The 17,079-nt window shown below is 41.3% G+C and overlaps 1 protein-coding gene and 1 long non-coding RNA gene across 8 annotated transcripts in view; one reads left to right on the top strand and one right to left on the bottom strand.

The window, feature by feature from the left end:
• EPS15 (epidermal growth factor receptor pathway substrate 15) overlaps nt 1-6,380 on the bottom strand; it is a 139,915-nt gene extending 133,535 nt beyond the window's left edge. Inside the window, exon 1 of one of the 7 annotated variants that reach the window (XM_055585934.1) lies at nt 6,194-6,380. In XM_055585934.1, coding sequence (XP_055441909.1) covers nt 6,194-6,226 — 33 coding nt within the window. In that variant the 5' untranslated portion in view covers nt 6,227-6,380. Of the gene's footprint in view, nt 1-5,844; nt 6,109-6,193 lie in introns of those variants that run through there. The other 6 variants (XM_055585938.1, XM_055585937.1, XM_055585932.1 and 3 more) reach the window with 6 other exon arrangements.
• LOC129655466 (uncharacterized) lies at nt 5,254-6,759 on the top strand. The gene is made up of 2 exons (XR_008716011.1): nt 5,254-5,591; nt 6,409-6,759. It is a non-coding gene; the product is annotated as an uncharacterized LOC129655466 (long non-coding RNA).
• Nucleotides 6,760-17,079: the final 10,320 nt, after the last annotated feature.

Here is a 17,079-nt window from a genome sequence, read left to right as displayed (position 1 = left end):
CAGCAGGAGAGGGCCAAGAGCATGATGGAGATTTTCACCGGTATGTGCAAGGGTTTTTTTTGTTTCCTGCACTGGGCCTTAGTTGCATCATGTGAGATCTTTTGTTGTGGTGCAAAGACTCTCTAGTTGCAGCACTTGGGCTCCAGAGCATGTAGGCTTCAATGGTTGTGGTGCACGGGCACATGGACTCCAGATCACACAGGCTCGACAGCTGCAGCCCATGAGCTTAGCAGCTTTACAACATGTGTTTTCTCAGTTCCCGGACCAGGGATTGAACCCACATTCCCAGCACTGCAAGGTGGATTCTTAACCACTGGACCACCAAGGAAGTCCCTGAGTTGTTTTTTTTAAAACAGAACTTTATTCTGGTTCTTTCATTTACTGACTATAATACATAAGTCACAAATTATGAGCCTCAGTATTCTCCAGCTTGAAATAATGATAATAACAGACTTGCTTATTAGTTATTATGAAGATCAAATGAGAGCATAAATTGCTTCATAAATTATAAAGCAGCATACAAAATTATAAATTAGTCTTCTAACTGAATTCTCCAAACCAACTATAATAATAATAATTATCATTCTTCTAGCCAATTTCTCTAAACCCGAAGATGGGAATGTTTAAGATGGAATGTAAATGCAGATGCTATCTTAGAACACACATTTTTACTTCACATTTAGCTATTTATTTTTTAATTAAACTATAGTTGTAATTAATATTATATATAATACAGGTATCAATGTAAAAAGGTAAATTTTCAAAAACATTGTCATATAGAAATATTAAATCAGCTGATTACAGAAGAAATTCATGCTTACTATTGAAAAGAAGTAAAAATTATAACCATGCTATCATAAATTTTGGGTTTTTTTTCTTCCAGTCTTTTTTCTATGTATGCTTAAGTAGATTTATCTAAATAAAATGTTTCTACTTTACTGTAAAACAGCATTCACATTACAACATCCCTCAGATTAAAAGCTCCTAATAAACATAATTTTTAATGAAAATAATCATATTTTATCTTGGTGATGAGAGTTCAACTACTTTAAAATGAAATTCCTATATATGGGTTTACCTAATGAACTCTGTCTGAATTAATTTTTCATTTATTTCCACCAATTCTCCAAATTATCTAGATCTCGATCAATGGATATTTTCCCTCCCCTCTCTCCCTCCCTCCCTTCCTCTCCCACTCTTTCTCTCTCTCAAGTCATCTTTCTAATTTTGGCTTCCACAGCTCCAATTTTATTAAGTCTAAAATTCACAAAACAAAGAAGCATATAACTATGTTTATAATTCTTTGAAGAGCAAGTGCTGTGCTTAGTAGCTCAGTCGTGTCCCACTCTCTGTAACCCCATGGATTCTACCCCTCCAGGCTCCTCTGTCCATGGGGATTCTCCAGGCAAGAATACTGGAGTAGGTCACCATGCCCTTTGAAGAGCAACTAAAACACCCTAAATTGAGACCTTAAATTAGACTATTAGTGAAAGGGAAATCAGAACTATGATTTGTTACTAAATAAAGATGCTCAATCTTTTTCTACAACATTTAGTCTGTTATTATTGTTCTGTCTACAAACAGTGAAAACAAAAAAATAAGCTCAGGTTATTCCTAGGAGATGCTCTATTGGACAAACCAACTGTTCCTAATTAATTTTAACTATGACAGCTCCTCCCAAATGCTGAACATTCCAAGCCATTTTTGAAAACTGTTAGATATTGCCCAGGGAAGCAAAGATTTCCTGAGTATACTGGACAAAAGTATCATTATTGTGCCTTTCCCATAGTAGGAACTCAAATAATAAATCATACTGAATAAATACTTATTTTCTGTTTCTGAGAACATGTTGTAATTTTCACACTCTACCTTATAATTTACCATCATGATTGTTATACCAGACCACAAAGGGGATACACATATTAATACCTTTGCCTACTTTTTAAATGAAATTGAAAATAAATACCCAAAAGTGAAATTATGGGAGATTTTTTTCCCCTCCAATTTTCAAATTTTCTATAATGCAGTTATATCACTCTTGCAATCTTAAAAAAGCATTCAAAGAAAAAGTATCCTTATAGCATTTATTGTTTTTGACTATATATTAAGACTGTTTTAAGTCCCATTCTAAATGCTCTTTTTAGTATTAAAAAAAAAAATCCTTGCTAAATTAAAACAAGAAAACTTCAGCATAGAGCTGAACTGAGAAAGTATTATTTAAAATACTCGGGAGGAGGGAGGAGGGTTCAGAATGGGGAACACGTGTATACCTGTGGTGGATTCATTTTGATATTTGGCAAAACTAATACAGTTATGTAAAGTCTAAAAATAAAATAAAATTAAAAAAAAAATAAAATAAAATACTCCCACTATGCCATCTTTCAACAAAATAAAACCTTTCTCATCATCAAAAGCACTACTTGTGTATCCACAGTTGTATTATCAAGATGCCATGAAAGGTAGCTAGAGATTCAGAGGCAAAGGACATTGCTTCCATACTTTTGAAGTTCAGTACCTAACTAGGAAAACAAGGCAAATACTGAAAAAGAAAATTTAAAAAATACAAGGGAGCAATGGATATGCCAACCATCTAGTCTACAGAAAAGTATAGTAGACAGCTTTTGAAGTCCTACAGACTTTGGATCAAATCTTAGATCTTACTTACTAATTTATGTAAATTATTTCCCTCGTTTGTAAAATGGAGTGTTAGGTTAAGTGAAGTAAAATATTTAGCATATAGTAACAAAGGGAAGTTAACAGTATTATTATTAGTAGAGATGCAGACTTAAAGAAGAAATGAGCAATCAGCAAAGTTTAAAAAGAGGAAGTATTAATATCTTTTTGTCATCTACTACCATAAGCAAAAATCACAAGATCTTTCTCATTCAAGTTTTACTTCTTATTGCCAAAAAGAAAATAGAACACCTGGTAAAGAAAACTGAAATCAGAAAACACGAAGGCTATAAAGCACTAAGTACCCTTAGGAAAGTCACCACTAGATCTCCAAATCACAGAATGTGATCTATAAAAAAATGTTCTTTGGAAAGGTCTTTAGATCAGCTAATTCAAACTCTCCAACTCTCTAGAATTAAGCTCCATGCTTTCTTCTGTCTCTGAGCGCCAGGAATTGTCATCTATCTTGTTCATAAGTATATCCTCAGCACCTAGAATAAATCCTAGTACATAATAAATGGTCAGTACATATTTGTTGGATGAATATTAAAGCTAAGAAAACTTAGGCCTGGAGATTTAACTCAATGACACACAGTTATCTCCCCGCAGAGCTGGGACTGAAACTAACATTTTACTATTCTAGCATTCTATCCTGTCTAGAAGCTAGACTATGATAATTTAGATAATTTATCTTGGTGGTTGGGGAAATGGAGGGTTTGCTGGCAGGCAGGCAGAAGAGGAACGAGAAAATTAACCTAGTTTTCAGGTGTTTTTCCCAACTGTCAGTTTTGCTTAATTGATAGAGGTCAAAAATTCTACTCAAGACAATTCCAGCATAGAGCAGGGCACATAATAGGTACTTAACAAATACTGGCTGAATGACTCAATCTACTGCAAAACTATTATTATTTAATAACCAGAGGCAGAAACTAACTTCAGCATCTGTTTAATCTTTGTAACTGTCCCAGAGTTATTCAGAATTTTCAGTCATTCATAAGACAAGTATTATTAATAACTTTCTTCCAGATATGCACTGAGGGAGATGAAAGATGTCCCTGCCATGTAGGATCTCACCTGAGTATGCCTACGTCTGAGTGTGTTGTGAGGGGGTGATGGTGACGTAAACAGATCAATAATGAATATGAAACCAGGTTGCACTGTTATCTCAGTTTATTTGCCTCAAGCAGTTAAAAATTCAATTAAAAAACACAAATCAGCCAAGTTTTAAAATAACAAGGAGGCACATTAGGTATTTAAACACTTGGGAATGTTCTCTTTCCAATGCCTTTACAATATATCTTATTGCTTCCTACTGTCTTAAAGGGCTTCCCTGGTGACTCAACGATAAAGAACCTGCCTGTCACTGCAGGAGATGCAGGTTTGATCCCTGGGTGGGGAGGATCCTCTGGAGAAGGAAATGGCAACCCGCTCCATTATTCTTGCCTGGGAAATCCCATAGACAGAGTAGTCTGGCCAGCTAACATCCACGGGGTTGCAATACAGTGGGACACAACTTAGCGACTAAAAAACGTCTTAAAATCAAAATGTTCTAACTTATCTGGATATTCAATATAAATGAACCATCAATGTTTGTTCTCTCATATGTGAAACACTGAATGATAATACTCCTGATTCAGTATTTACTCTGTGTACATGTTAATATTTAAATATATAACCACAAGAACACATTTAAATTATTTAACTGTCTATAAAACTGACAAGAGCCGGAAGAAAATATTCAGAGATGAATGACAGTAAATAGAAACTAAAAACATAGCCTTACCCAGGAAGAAAATAAAGTATGCACACAACTAAGAAGCAAATCTGTAGAAGTTCTCAGGAGAACAAAATCTTCAAGAGGGGAGAACTCTCGCTGGAATTGGCCAGCAGAGCGGAAGAGCAACAGCTTGCCAACAGGATCTTGTTTAATGCATATCACTAACCAGACTGTTAAAGAGTGAACACCCATAAGTCAATGTTGCCATTCCTCAAGTTTGAGTTTCAGAAGGACCCTTCCAAAGAGATTCACTACCAAGACTAAATCACCACATTCTAAGTCTCCTTCACCATTTATCTGCTTGTCAAAATAGGATAAGCAAGACTAAATAAACTGGAAAGTAACAGACCTCGCACTTACGAAGCTGAAAATTCCTACAAGCTGAAGTTACTTATTTTACCTAAGGCACATGTTTATGTGATTCCTGGTTACTGAGGGGAACATTTTTCACTCAGTTTATCCTAGAATGCGAGGCAAAACACCCCCAAAGTCTCTTCCTCCTCAAACAGAAAACTTTCCAGCCCAAATGTATAACCTATCCCAATGTTTTGTCTCAGAAACCCTGAAATATCCAGGCCAAGAATACAAGGTGGCAGGGAGATACGACAGGGAAGGCAGGAAGGCTGGCGTGGGCCCCAACGGGAAAGTCCGTGGCCACCGGTTCTGGAGAGAACAGGCTGAGAAGGTGAGGTTAGGGTGAGATGTGGTCTGAGAAGCGCTAAGGGACTAACAGGCGTACCACCTCTCTCCATCCCGGATATCACCGGAAGATTGTAATTGGTTTTCCCAACGGAGAGGGAGGAACAAGGTTCCCAGGGTGATTGATGCTGAGCGGTTTTCTGGGAAGCACGAGGACTGACTCTGAAGGAAGCAGAAAGGCAAGACAGAACAGAGCACACAGGTTTTGGTGAAGGTTCCCCCAGGACGAGTGATCTCTTTGGTCCTTCCCAGCACCAAGACGGGCGGAACCATCACACCTGTGAAAGGATGTTTCCTTGCTATCCCCATGGACAGCGATAGAGAGCCTACCCGGTAGGAGTGGTAGCAGAACTGAGGAGGGAAAGACTGAATCGGGGGATCTCACCCAGCAGGAAACCTGATCAGCAGGAGAAGAGGCTGAAGCCAGGAAGGGGCTAGCGGGGTAAGAACGCGCTCGGGGAGGATGAGACTTATTTGGAAGACAGGCTGACTGGAGGAAACTGCTGGGAAAGGGAGGGCTTTCGTCGGACTCCAGTGGGAAAAGGCCGGTTTAGCGAGGAAAAAGCCTGGCTGGGAGGGGGCCCTGAGCGCCTGGCTCGGGAAGGTGACGCTGCCTGTCCCGAGGGTGAGCCTCGTGCGGGGCGAGGGCTGACCCGGCGGTGAGACTGAACCGCACGAGCTCAACAGGAGCTCACCTGGGGTGCGTCTGGCCTGGAAGGAGGAAACTTCCCGGGTGGGTGAAGGCGGACAGGAGAGGGTCGGGCTCCCATTCGGCGGGACTGAGGCACGGAGGGGTCGGGAGGAGGGGGCGCCGCGTGGGGCGGGGCCGGGGCGCGAGTGGCGGAGGTACCGGCTCAGGATGGCGTCCTCCCGCAGTCACACTCACAGACTCACATTCACAGGCGCGCGCGCGCGCGCTCTCAGTATCGGCCGCCCCGCCCGGGGCGGAGAGAAACTGCTCGGGTCGGTGAACTATAGGGCGGTGGGGGAGGGGGCCGGGGACACCGGCCTGCCGAGCCCGGCGGACCGGCGGGCGGCCGTTACCTGTGTCAGGGAGAGCTGGGCCGCCGCAGCCATGGTGTTTCCATCATGCACGGGAGGGGAAGGAAGGACGGGCAGACGGGGGCTCGGGGCGGGGAGGAGGCGGAGGGAGCGGCCGGAGGCGAGGCCCGGGCGGGCTGGCGGGCGTCTCCCCTAACTTCGACAACTTCCCTCCTCTCGTCCACCCCGCCTCGCCTGGCCCCGCCCGCCCGGCACAGGCCTCGGAGACACCCAAATCCTGGCGCCGGAGTTTTTGCTGCTGGACCGGAGCCTGCCCCGGGGCCTCCTGAGAAAACCCGGCGCGGACAAGTAATTAAGGCGGACGGGCTGTGGAGGCAGAGGCAACTCCAGATTGTCCTAAGAACTTTAGCGGATCACCTACCCACGCTAAGCCTCTGCTTCTGAAAAATGGGAAGAACTATATCCAAAGTACAAGTTGCTTGCGATGATTAAATGAGATAATGATAGGAAATAATAACGGTACTTTTTATATGCCAGAATCTGTGTTGGATGCTTTTATTTTTAAATTGTGTAAATGAAGGAACTGAGACATAAATAAGTTGTACAAATGAAACTGAAACACAAATAAGTGTCATATGTAAGGGCCTACAACTGATCAGATAGCTGGTGGGTTAGAATCCAAGTGTGACTCCAAAACTTTTCATTTAACCATCTTCTATTAGGGTGAGCACCTGAAGAATTGATGCTTTCAAACTGTGGTGTTGGAGAAGACTCTTGAGAGTCCCTTGGACCCCAAGGAGATCAAACCAGTCAATCCTAGAGGAAATAAACCCTGAATATTCATTGGAAGGACTGATGCTGAAGCTGAAGCTCCAATAGGTTGGCCCCCTGATGTGAAGAACCCACTCATTAGAAAAGACCCTGATGCTGGGAAAGATTGAAGGCAGGAGGAGAAGGGGAGGACAGAGAAGATTTGATTGAATGGCATCACTGACTCAATGGACATGAGTTTGAGCAAACTCCAAGAGATGGTGATGGACAGGGAATGGACTGGCGTGCTGCAGTCCATGAGGTCACAAAGAGTTAGATGTGACTGAGCTACTGAACAACAGCATTAGGGGGTGATATCAAAAGAAAAGACTATCTTAAGTCAAAATCTAGGTAGGAAGGGAAATAAATACTCTCCAGGCTCACTGGCTGCCTGCCACACTTAGACCCCAGTTCAGTGAAAGAGCACTGGGGCCTCCTCAGGGGCTGCAGCACTCCTAACTCCCTTCTTAGTCCCTCTGGCAAACTCCTCCTGCTCTCTCTCAAGATACCACCGAAGTACCACCTCCTTTACAAAGTAACTCCTGACCTTCGCAAGTCAGATTTACACACTTATCTGAACATTTCTTCTCTATCTTATGATGTCATCATCACCCTAATGACTCTTTACATCTGTCTGCCCTCTAGACGAGATGGTTGGATGGCCTCACCAACTTGATAGACATGAGTTTGAGCCAGCTCCAAGAGTTGGTGATGGGCAGGGAAACCTGGTGTGCTGCAGTCCATGGGGTAACAAAGAGTCAGACACTACTGAGTGACTGAACTGAACGGACCCTCTAGACTGAGCTCTTCCTCAATGGCAAGGACTCTTTTTGATGTGTGTGTATATATATATATATATATATATATATATATCTTCAGATCCTGGAATGTGTTTTGTACTAGTATAAGGTCTTCATTCCTGCCAAGTTAAACATAACACAGCCTATACTTTCTCATGCTGCCTTCTTCAGTTGAAATAGCCAGTAACTTGAAATCCTCATCTTTAAAGGCTTGGCTTATATGCCACCTACTTCAGGAAGCCTTCTAGGAAATCCCACCCCACCCTTTAGTTGCTCTGACATTATCCCTACACTCTGCCTTGGAGTTAGTTGAGGGCTTTTTCTATACCCCAACCAGATTGCAAAATCCATGAGAACAGAGGGCTGTCTCACAATTACATCCCTCTCACAATTTAGCCTAGCACAGACTAGACCTCAATAAATGTTTTTGCCTAGAACTCGCCTTCCTTTCTTAGTCATGGTGGCTTCCCACAACAACGAACCATAACTCTATCAGGCCCACACACTCTCAGCATTATCGTAGTAGTCCCCATTTCACACAGAAGGAGAATCAAATGAACAAGCCAAGAATGGGGTTAACCTCACATAAGGTTTTAGATCTTTGCCACCACAGGCGAACCATCCCAGAAATGCCCTCAGAAATTACTGACTCTTCTCACACCCCTTTTTTACAAAGACTAGGCAATGAAGAGCCAGCCATGCAAGTCTGGTGAGCAACCACTTATTCAAGAGAGTCTCCTTTGACCTCTTTCTGCTGTTATTCTTTTTAACTTGAGGGAGAAGGGAAGATAATGTTTTAAATTACTCCTTTCCCACCTGGTACATTTATCAGCTGTAACCACCACTGATGTTTCTACTTTGATTTTCTAATTTACATTATCACTTTTGAACTCAACAACTCTGAAAGGTAGTAATCATCATATCCACTCTACAGATGAGGTAACTGAAGATCACAGATATTAAGGGATTTTTCCCAAGGTTACATAGCCAGTAACCAAAGCAGTATACCACAGTGGAATAAACAGGGCTTGGACATCAGAAACATCCACATTCCAATCCTGTATCAACTATTTACTACTTGTACAACCTTAGAGTTATTGTGAGGATGAATGAGATAACATATGGAAATACCTTAAGTTGTAGATACACAGATTTAGTTAAGAAATCTTAAAGTCATAGAATAAATTGCTATTGGGAATACAATTATTGTTGTTCAGTAGCTAAGTCATGTCTAACTCTTTGAGACCCCATGGACTGCAGCACACCAGGCTCCTCTATGCTCCACTATCTTATGGGGTTTCCTCAAATTCATGTCCATTGAGTTGGTGATGCTTTCTAACCATCTCATCCTCTGCTTCCCCCTTCTCCTTTTGCCTTCAATCTCTCCCAGCATCAGGGTCTTTTCCAATGAGCTGGCTCATTGAAGCTGAAACTCTAGTACATGTGACCAAAGTATTGGAGTTTCAGCTTCAGCATCAGTCCTTCCAATGAATATTCAGGGTTGATTTCCTGTAGGATTGACTGGTTTGATCTCCTTGCCGTCCAAGGGACTCTCAAGAGTCTTCTCCAGCGCCACAATTCAAAGGCACCAATTTTTCAGTGCTCAGCCTTCTTTATGGTCTAGCTCTCAGATCCATACATGACTACTGGAAAAACCATGGCTTTGACTGTATGGACTTTTGTCAGCAAAATGATGTCTCTGCTTTTTAATACACTGTCTAGGTTTGTCATAGCTTTTCTTCTAAGAAGTAAGGGTCTTTTAATTTCATAGAGTACAAATGCATGTGCTATTCGAGGAGACTCCACCAAACCATATGAGATATAAGATATTACTCTTGAAGGACAGGTACTCTTGGGAGTCCCTGATGTATAGTTTTCTAGAACTCAACATGGGGTAGTAAGGAGAGTATTTGAGTCAATATGTGACCTCAGACTAATCATTCAACCTGTTTGAGACTCCATTTCCCACATATTAAAAAAAAAATGAGCAAGTCGATTTGGAAAATGTTGAGAAAATATAAGGAATTATTTATTGTTATAATTATTGTATGATTTATATTAAGTCAAAAACAGCACATTGTCTTTGCACAATATTGCTTTTCACAGTTTATGAATGTTTTTATATATAGCATCTAACAACGAGTTGAATTGGTATGTGGTAAAAGTTTGTTGAACTGAATGAGTGCATAGTCTCACGTGTAGTAAATATTTGAATCCTCATTCTATCTCCATTTCACAAATTAGAAAACCAAGAAACAACTATTTTATAAATAACTTGTAGTAAGGACTACTTAGAGCAGATTCGGACCTTGGTTAAAATAGTAATAGTGATGATCAGACCCCTAAGCAAGGGACGACTGCTTGTATGAGAATTGCCCCCATGCTCCCTTCCAGACCACCAATAATTTGCATTGACTTCCTTTTTTGCTCATTGATTCTGGTTTAAATTAAAAACTTGACAAAGTAGGGGGTGGGAGTGATGGTCCAAACTCCCAAAAAGGCCTAGAACTTCCGGGACTGGATTTTTTTTTAGATGACACACCAGTGACAGTTTGCAAATTTGTGTCCCAGATCTCATCAAAGCACTGGGTCATATCACAAATCTATTTTAGGAGAGTAAAATGTAGCTAATGGAAGATATGTTATGATCTAATTTGTTGTAAAGAAAATGAACTTCATGGAGCAGATAAAAAGGACTTACCTGGTTTTTTTTAAGGCAACTTAATGTCTCTGGGTCTGTAACCTTCATATCCTTATGTGTACGTTGGAAACAATAATACCTACCATGTAGAGATGTTGTAAGGACTAGAAATTATGCATGTTGCTGCTGCTACTAAGTTGCTTCAGTCATGTCCGACTCTGGGCGACCCCATAGATGGCAGCCCACCAGGCTCCCCTGTCCCTGGGATTCTCCATAAATGCCTTATTAAAGAACCTGGCCTGAAGTGGCAGCTCTAAGAATACCATTCTTCAAGATCATCTTTTAACTTTCTGTCAAACAACCCTCCAATTACTAAGTCAGTTTTGCAGATACCTTAAATATTGTAGGAGAAGGCAATGGCACCCCACTCCAGTACTCTTGCCTAGAAAATCCCATGGACGGAGGAGCCTGGAAGGCTGCAGTCCATGGGGTCGCTGAGGGTTGGACATGACTGAGCAACTTGACTTTCACTTTTCACTTTCATGCATTGGAGAAGGAAATGGCAACCCACTCCAGTGTTCTTGCCTGGAGAATCCCAGGAATGGGGGAGCCTGAGGGCTGCCGTATATGGGGTCGCACAGAGTCGGACACAACTGAAGTGACTTAGCAGTTGGCAGTATCTATTGTATGTTAGTCGCTCAGTTGTGTCTGACTCTGCAACCCCATGGATTGGGGCCCGCCAGGCTCCTCTGTCCTTGGGATTTTCCAGGCAAGAATACTGGAGTGGGTTGCCATTCCCTGCTCCAGGGGATCTTCCCGAGCCAGGGATCGAACCCTGGTCTCCCACACTGCAGGCAGACTCTACTGTCTGAGCCACTAGGGAAGCCACATTAACTATTAGGAGTGCCTTGAACAGCTAACGCACATATCCTTGTCTTTGTTTCCCTAGGTAAAGTTATGTGTGATTACTTACATCTGGATACTGATAGCCAACTATTGCTGCTTTCATATACATTATTTCATTTCATTCTCACTACTGAGGTTATTATTAACTTTATTTTACATAGTGTCAAGGCTAGGAATTATGCACAGGTGTTTTGACTCAAACATGCTTTTTACTAGGGCATTATTGCTGATGTCCTGCAGTCATTGATCACTCTTAAGAAGACTTCATAAAATGGAGCTTTTGACATGAAGAACTGAAGATGAGGCTCTAGATTTATAGTTACCCTAAACTCAGATGATCTTGAAGAGGAGAATTTAGATCATAAACATCTTTGTCATTAGCTTACCTTTCCATCTTTCTGTCCAAATTCCCACTCCTCTTCCCCAAACCACCCGGAAGAGAAATTACAGCTACTTTTATTTCTTTGTTTTCCAACTTTGGGAGGTGACTGTCATATCAGCTCTTCATGAACACTGCACATCTGTTATGTCAGCTTTTAGAAATGCAGGATGATTGATCGAAACTATGGGAGAAGAAAAAAAAAAAAACCTGTGAAGGGCTCTCTGAATATACAATGAACCAGATTATTGGCATGAGACTTTGAGAAAGCCCTTCTATATAAATGGTGCTAAGCTACCAAAAAAGAAAAAAATTAAACTACAATTGTAATGGTAATCTGAAGCTCATGCTTTCAAGCTGCTGGTTTCATAAATATAGTCCATTATTGTTCATGTTTGCCCAGGGCAGAAAAAATATGTGAGGCTGCACAATAATAACAATTGTGTTGTACAAATAACTGTCTCTGTGCCAGGGACTGAAAAGAACAAGCAGTAAGAGATTTTTAAATGCCACACACACCCAGGGTGTGATGCGACAGTTCAAAATTGCCATTGCTAATTTTTCAGGGGAACGTTGAATTTAGAACTGGGAAGACCCAACTTGGTTCAACTTCTTAATTTTGTGACCTTGGACAAGTCAAAGAACCATACCAAGCCACAGTTTCCTGTCCTTTAAACTGAAGGTAACAATAGCACCTATCTGATAGTGCTATTATAATGATTAAACAAGGTTTCATGTGAAAGCATTTAGCATGATACCTGGCATACAACAGACACTAGATAAATATTAGCTCCTTTTGCTCCTCCCAGAGAATAGGGTTTAAGGAGTCAGAAACAAAATAGAAATCATTTTTGAAGATCTTCAATAGGGGTCATTAAAGGAAATAGAACATTGAAAAAAAAAGTCTGCCTTAAAATTTTTTTCAGATTACTACATTTATGACCCCGAAGTTCCACTGACTTCTAGCAAGCAAGCAAGTACAGTTTCACACTTGCCCTATTTCCTTTTTTTTCTTTCTTTCTTTTTTTGTTGCTTTCCTTATCAAGGGTCCTGGAAGCTATAAGAAATGAAACGAACACCATGGGAAAGAAAATATTTGCACTCAAGGCTGCAGGTCCTTTCATCTGCAGATTTCAAAGCATTGTCTCCATCACTAATTACAAGTCCTGCTTAACATGTGGGAATGCTGAGACACCATCAAATTAAGAAGCTTGCCCTAAATCACAAGGCAAGTCTGCAGATGGACTACAGACAGAACAAAGCTGTCCTGTTTGCCAGCCTTGGGCTCTAAAGTAGGGCACATGAGAGTCAACAGAGGCTTCAATTAATGAGGAGAAAAGTTTGGGGAATTCTGATTCTGTACCTTTGAATTATTGCAGTGACATAAGCATGGGCTTTTAGTAAAATTTGACTTCAAATCTCAGCTCAGCCCCTTACTAAATATGTACCCTCAGTGAAATCTTAAATTGTCTTAGTTTCCTTCTCTGTAAAATAGGGATATTAACTCCTACTTCCAAGGATTTGTGGAAACTTTTATGACAACTTTTGTGACAGACCTAGCACAGAATCCTGCACTTCGAAGGTTCATGTATTACTACATGAAGAAAGCTAAGATATCCCAAATGCACACATGAGGACAGACAGACAACTCTTTCAGTCAAAGATGTTCTAAGCCACAATCACAGTTGTGTCTCAGTGTAAAACGATGACTGTGTATTGAACATCTCACAACACAAATAGAAGATGCCTTGTTCAGGCCTTCATCGCTTTTCATCCTTGATTCTGTGCTTTCTTTCATAACCCAAGTCCAAACTATCAGCAAGTTTTGCTGGCTCAACCCTCAGTATATCTCTGAAATTCCAATTCTATTTTCAAAATTCCATATCTGACCATTTCTCCCTGTCTTCACTGGGTGTGTCTTCACTTCACCTTTTCCTGGACCACTGCTAAATCTCCTTAATTGCTCCAATTTCATGTTTGCACCTACATCTGTTATCCTTACAGGCAGAGTGATCTTTTTTAAAAGGCACATTAGATCTTATCATTTCCCTGTTTAAAAATCTCCAGGGACTTCTCATCAAACTCCTGACCATTGGCCTAGAACAAGGCCAGGTTGTTCCAGGTGAAAAGTATGTGGCAACAAACACAGAAGAACAAGTACGTTCTGGGTATGTGGAGATGTTTGGTGGGCTGGAGCATGGTGGGAATGGAAGAGGGAGGAACTCGCAGATGAAAATGGAGGAAAGGATGTTAGGAAATACTTGGAGGGAATCATGGCTAGACCAGAATTGGAGTAATGTGTCTGTCTGGAGATTCCCAGAGATGCAAAATCACCAGTGGAAGCAAATGGGACAGTCATTGTTGGGGTTTTTTTTTAAAGTCTTTATTGAATTTGTTACTATATTGGTTCTTTTTATTATGATTTGGTTTTTTGGCTTCCAGGCATGTGGGATCTTAACTCCCCGACTAGAGGTCAAACCTGTACCTCCTGCATTGGGAGGCAAAGTTAATCGCTGTGCTGCCAAAGAAGTCCTGACAACTACTGTTTTGTGTTGATCGATATTTTCAAATCTGGTGGCCTTGATTTTTTAAAAGCACGACCAGAAACTTATTATATCTTTCCATAAGGAAGTCAGGTTTATAGGCCAGGAACCCTGACATCAGGCCAGTGGTTAAGAGGCTGGACTTTGGAATCAGAAAAATTTGAGACTGAATCAAGGTCCTCTGCTAAAATTATAACACCATGGACAAGTTATTTAAAGTCTTCAAGTCTCAGTTTTATGCAGACTATATTAAGGAAATTAAATAGTTGATGCTTATAAAGCATTTTTCAGTGTCTAATACATGAACTCTTGTCTGGAAAATTCCATGGACGGAGGTGCCTGATAGGCTGCAGTCCATGGGGTTGCTGAGTCAGACACGACTGAGCGACTTCACTTGCACTTTTCACTTTCATGCACTAGAGAAGGAAATGGCAATCCACTCCAGTGTTCTTGTCTGGAGAATCCCAAGGGACGGGGGAGACTTGTGGGCTGCCGTCTATGGAGTCTCACAGAGTCGGACACGACTGAAGTGACTTAGCAGCAGCAGCAGCAGCAGCAGCAGTACATGGGAATGGGAATAAGTGCCTAACAAATGGGAACGATCACATTATGGTTATGATAATGATGATCAAGGATTTGGTTATCTTTATAAGAGTCCCATGTTCATCCCTGACAGAGATCTGAAGCAAGTCTGTCAAATTTTAAAAATCTGAGGAAACTCTCAAACCACAGCAATAGTTGGTATTAAGAGATACCAAAAAAGGCACATACTTACACTGGAGACACTATCCACTCTGTCCCCCAGTCCAGAAAATCAAAGTATGTAAATAGAAGGGTAGCATCACGTTTGCATTTAACTGTATATAAATGTAATTATACACTCTCAGTGCTCAATGGGGGTTTTGTTATTTTCAATATTGTCTCTATATTGCAAGCCAAAGATTTCAGCTGATATTCAACCAAAGAAGAAGTATAAGACTTATAATTGAAAACTACAAAACCTCATTGAAAGAAATTAAAGAAAACCTAAATAAATGGAAACACTACTCACATTCACAGATTAGGAAACCTAAGATGGCAATACTCCCCAAACTGATCTATAGATTCAAGGTAATTCCTACCAGAATCCCACCTAACATTTTTGAAGAAACTAACAATTCTAAAATTTCTATGGAATTTCAAGGAAAATTTCAATTTCAATCTTGAAAATGAAGAGAAGAGTTGGAAGGCTCACTTTCTGATTTCAAACTTACAACAAAAGTACAATAATCAAGTTAATGTGCTACTGGCATAAGGAGAGACATATATTGGACTAGAATTGGGACTTCAAAAATAAGCTCATGTATTTATGATCCATTGAATTTTCCACAAGAGTGCCAAGACAATTCAAATAGGGGGAAGAATAACCTTTTCAACAAATGGTACTGGGACAACTGGATGCTAAGTCACTTCAGTCGTGTCCGACTCTGCAGCCCCATAGATGGCAGCCCACAAGGCTCCACCGTCCCTGGGATTCTCCAGGCAAGAACACTGGAGTGGGTTGCCATTTCCTTCTCCAATGCATGCAAGTGAAAAGTGAAAGGGAAGTTGCTCAGCCGTGTCCGACTCTTAGCGACCCCGTGGACTGCAGCCTACCCGGCTCCTCCATCCATGGGATTTTCCAGGCAAGAGTACTGGAGTGGGGTGCCATTGCCTTCTCCAGGGGCAACTGGATAGCCACATGCAAAAGAATGAAGTACTGATACATGCTGCAACATGGATGAATCTTGAAGACATTACACTTAGTGAAAGAAGCCAGATACAAAAGAACACATAAGACTCCATTTATTTGAAATATCCAGAAAAGGCAAAGCCATGGAGACAGAAAGCATATTAGCAGTTGCCAGGAGCTTGGGGAAGGGGAAAAGGACAGTGACTGCTAATAGATACAGGATTTCTTCCTAGGGTGATGAAAATGTGCTGTAATTAGATAATGGTGATACTTTGGCCACCGAATGCAAAGAACCAACTCATTGGAAAAGACCCTGATGCTGGGAAAGATTGAAGGAGGGAGGATAAGGGGACAACAGAGGATGAGATGGTTGGATGGCATCACCGATGTAATGGACATGAGTTTGAGTAGGCTCCGGGAGTTGGTGATGGATAGGGAAGCCGGATATGCTGCAGTCCATGGGGTCGCAAAGAGTTGGACATGACTGAGCGACTGAACTGATGGGTGTGCAACTCTATGAGTAGAGTAAAAAACCGTTTAACTGTACACTCACACTCCTACAAGGTAGATCTATTTTTATCCCCTCCATTTTATGAATGAGGGAACTGGGGACTGCAGCCTACCCGGCTCACACACACACACACACACACACACACACTAAGAAAAGTCACTCTGGCTCTGTGTAAAGGGTAGAGCAGTTAGGGTTGGGGGTCACAAAAGCTTTAGAGATCTTGGTAAGAGTTTTTGGAGAGAGGCAGAGGCAGTGGTGATGGACTTAAGAAGATTGATTATAAGGACATAGAGAAGGCAGTTTACCACAGTGGTTAAAGCTGTGGGCTTTATTTATTTATTTATTTGACTGGCCTTACTACATGATTTGCAGGATCTTAGTGCCCTGACCAGGGACTGAACTTGTGTGGTTGGCAGTGAAAGTGCAGAATCCTAACCATTGGCACAGCAGGGAGTTCCCAAGTTGTAGTCTTTAAAGGAAAGTGTACCTTAATTTCAACCTCATCTCTGCCACTTCTAAGTTGTATCATTTAGTCTATCTGAGCCCCAGTTCCCTCATTCATAAAATGGAGGGGATAAAAATAGATCTACCTTGTAGGAATTATCATGATAATTCCTTGATAATCTA

Source organism: Bubalus kerabau, chromosome 6, assembly GCF_029407905.1.
Source record: "Bubalus kerabau isolate K-KA32 ecotype Philippines breed swamp buffalo chromosome 6, PCC_UOA_SB_1v2, whole genome shotgun sequence".
Taxonomy (NCBI): Eukaryota; Metazoa; Chordata; class Mammalia; order Artiodactyla; family Bovidae; genus Bubalus; species Bubalus kerabau.
Note: the sequence above shows the minus strand (reverse complement) of the source record. Positions and strands in the feature narration are given on the sequence as shown.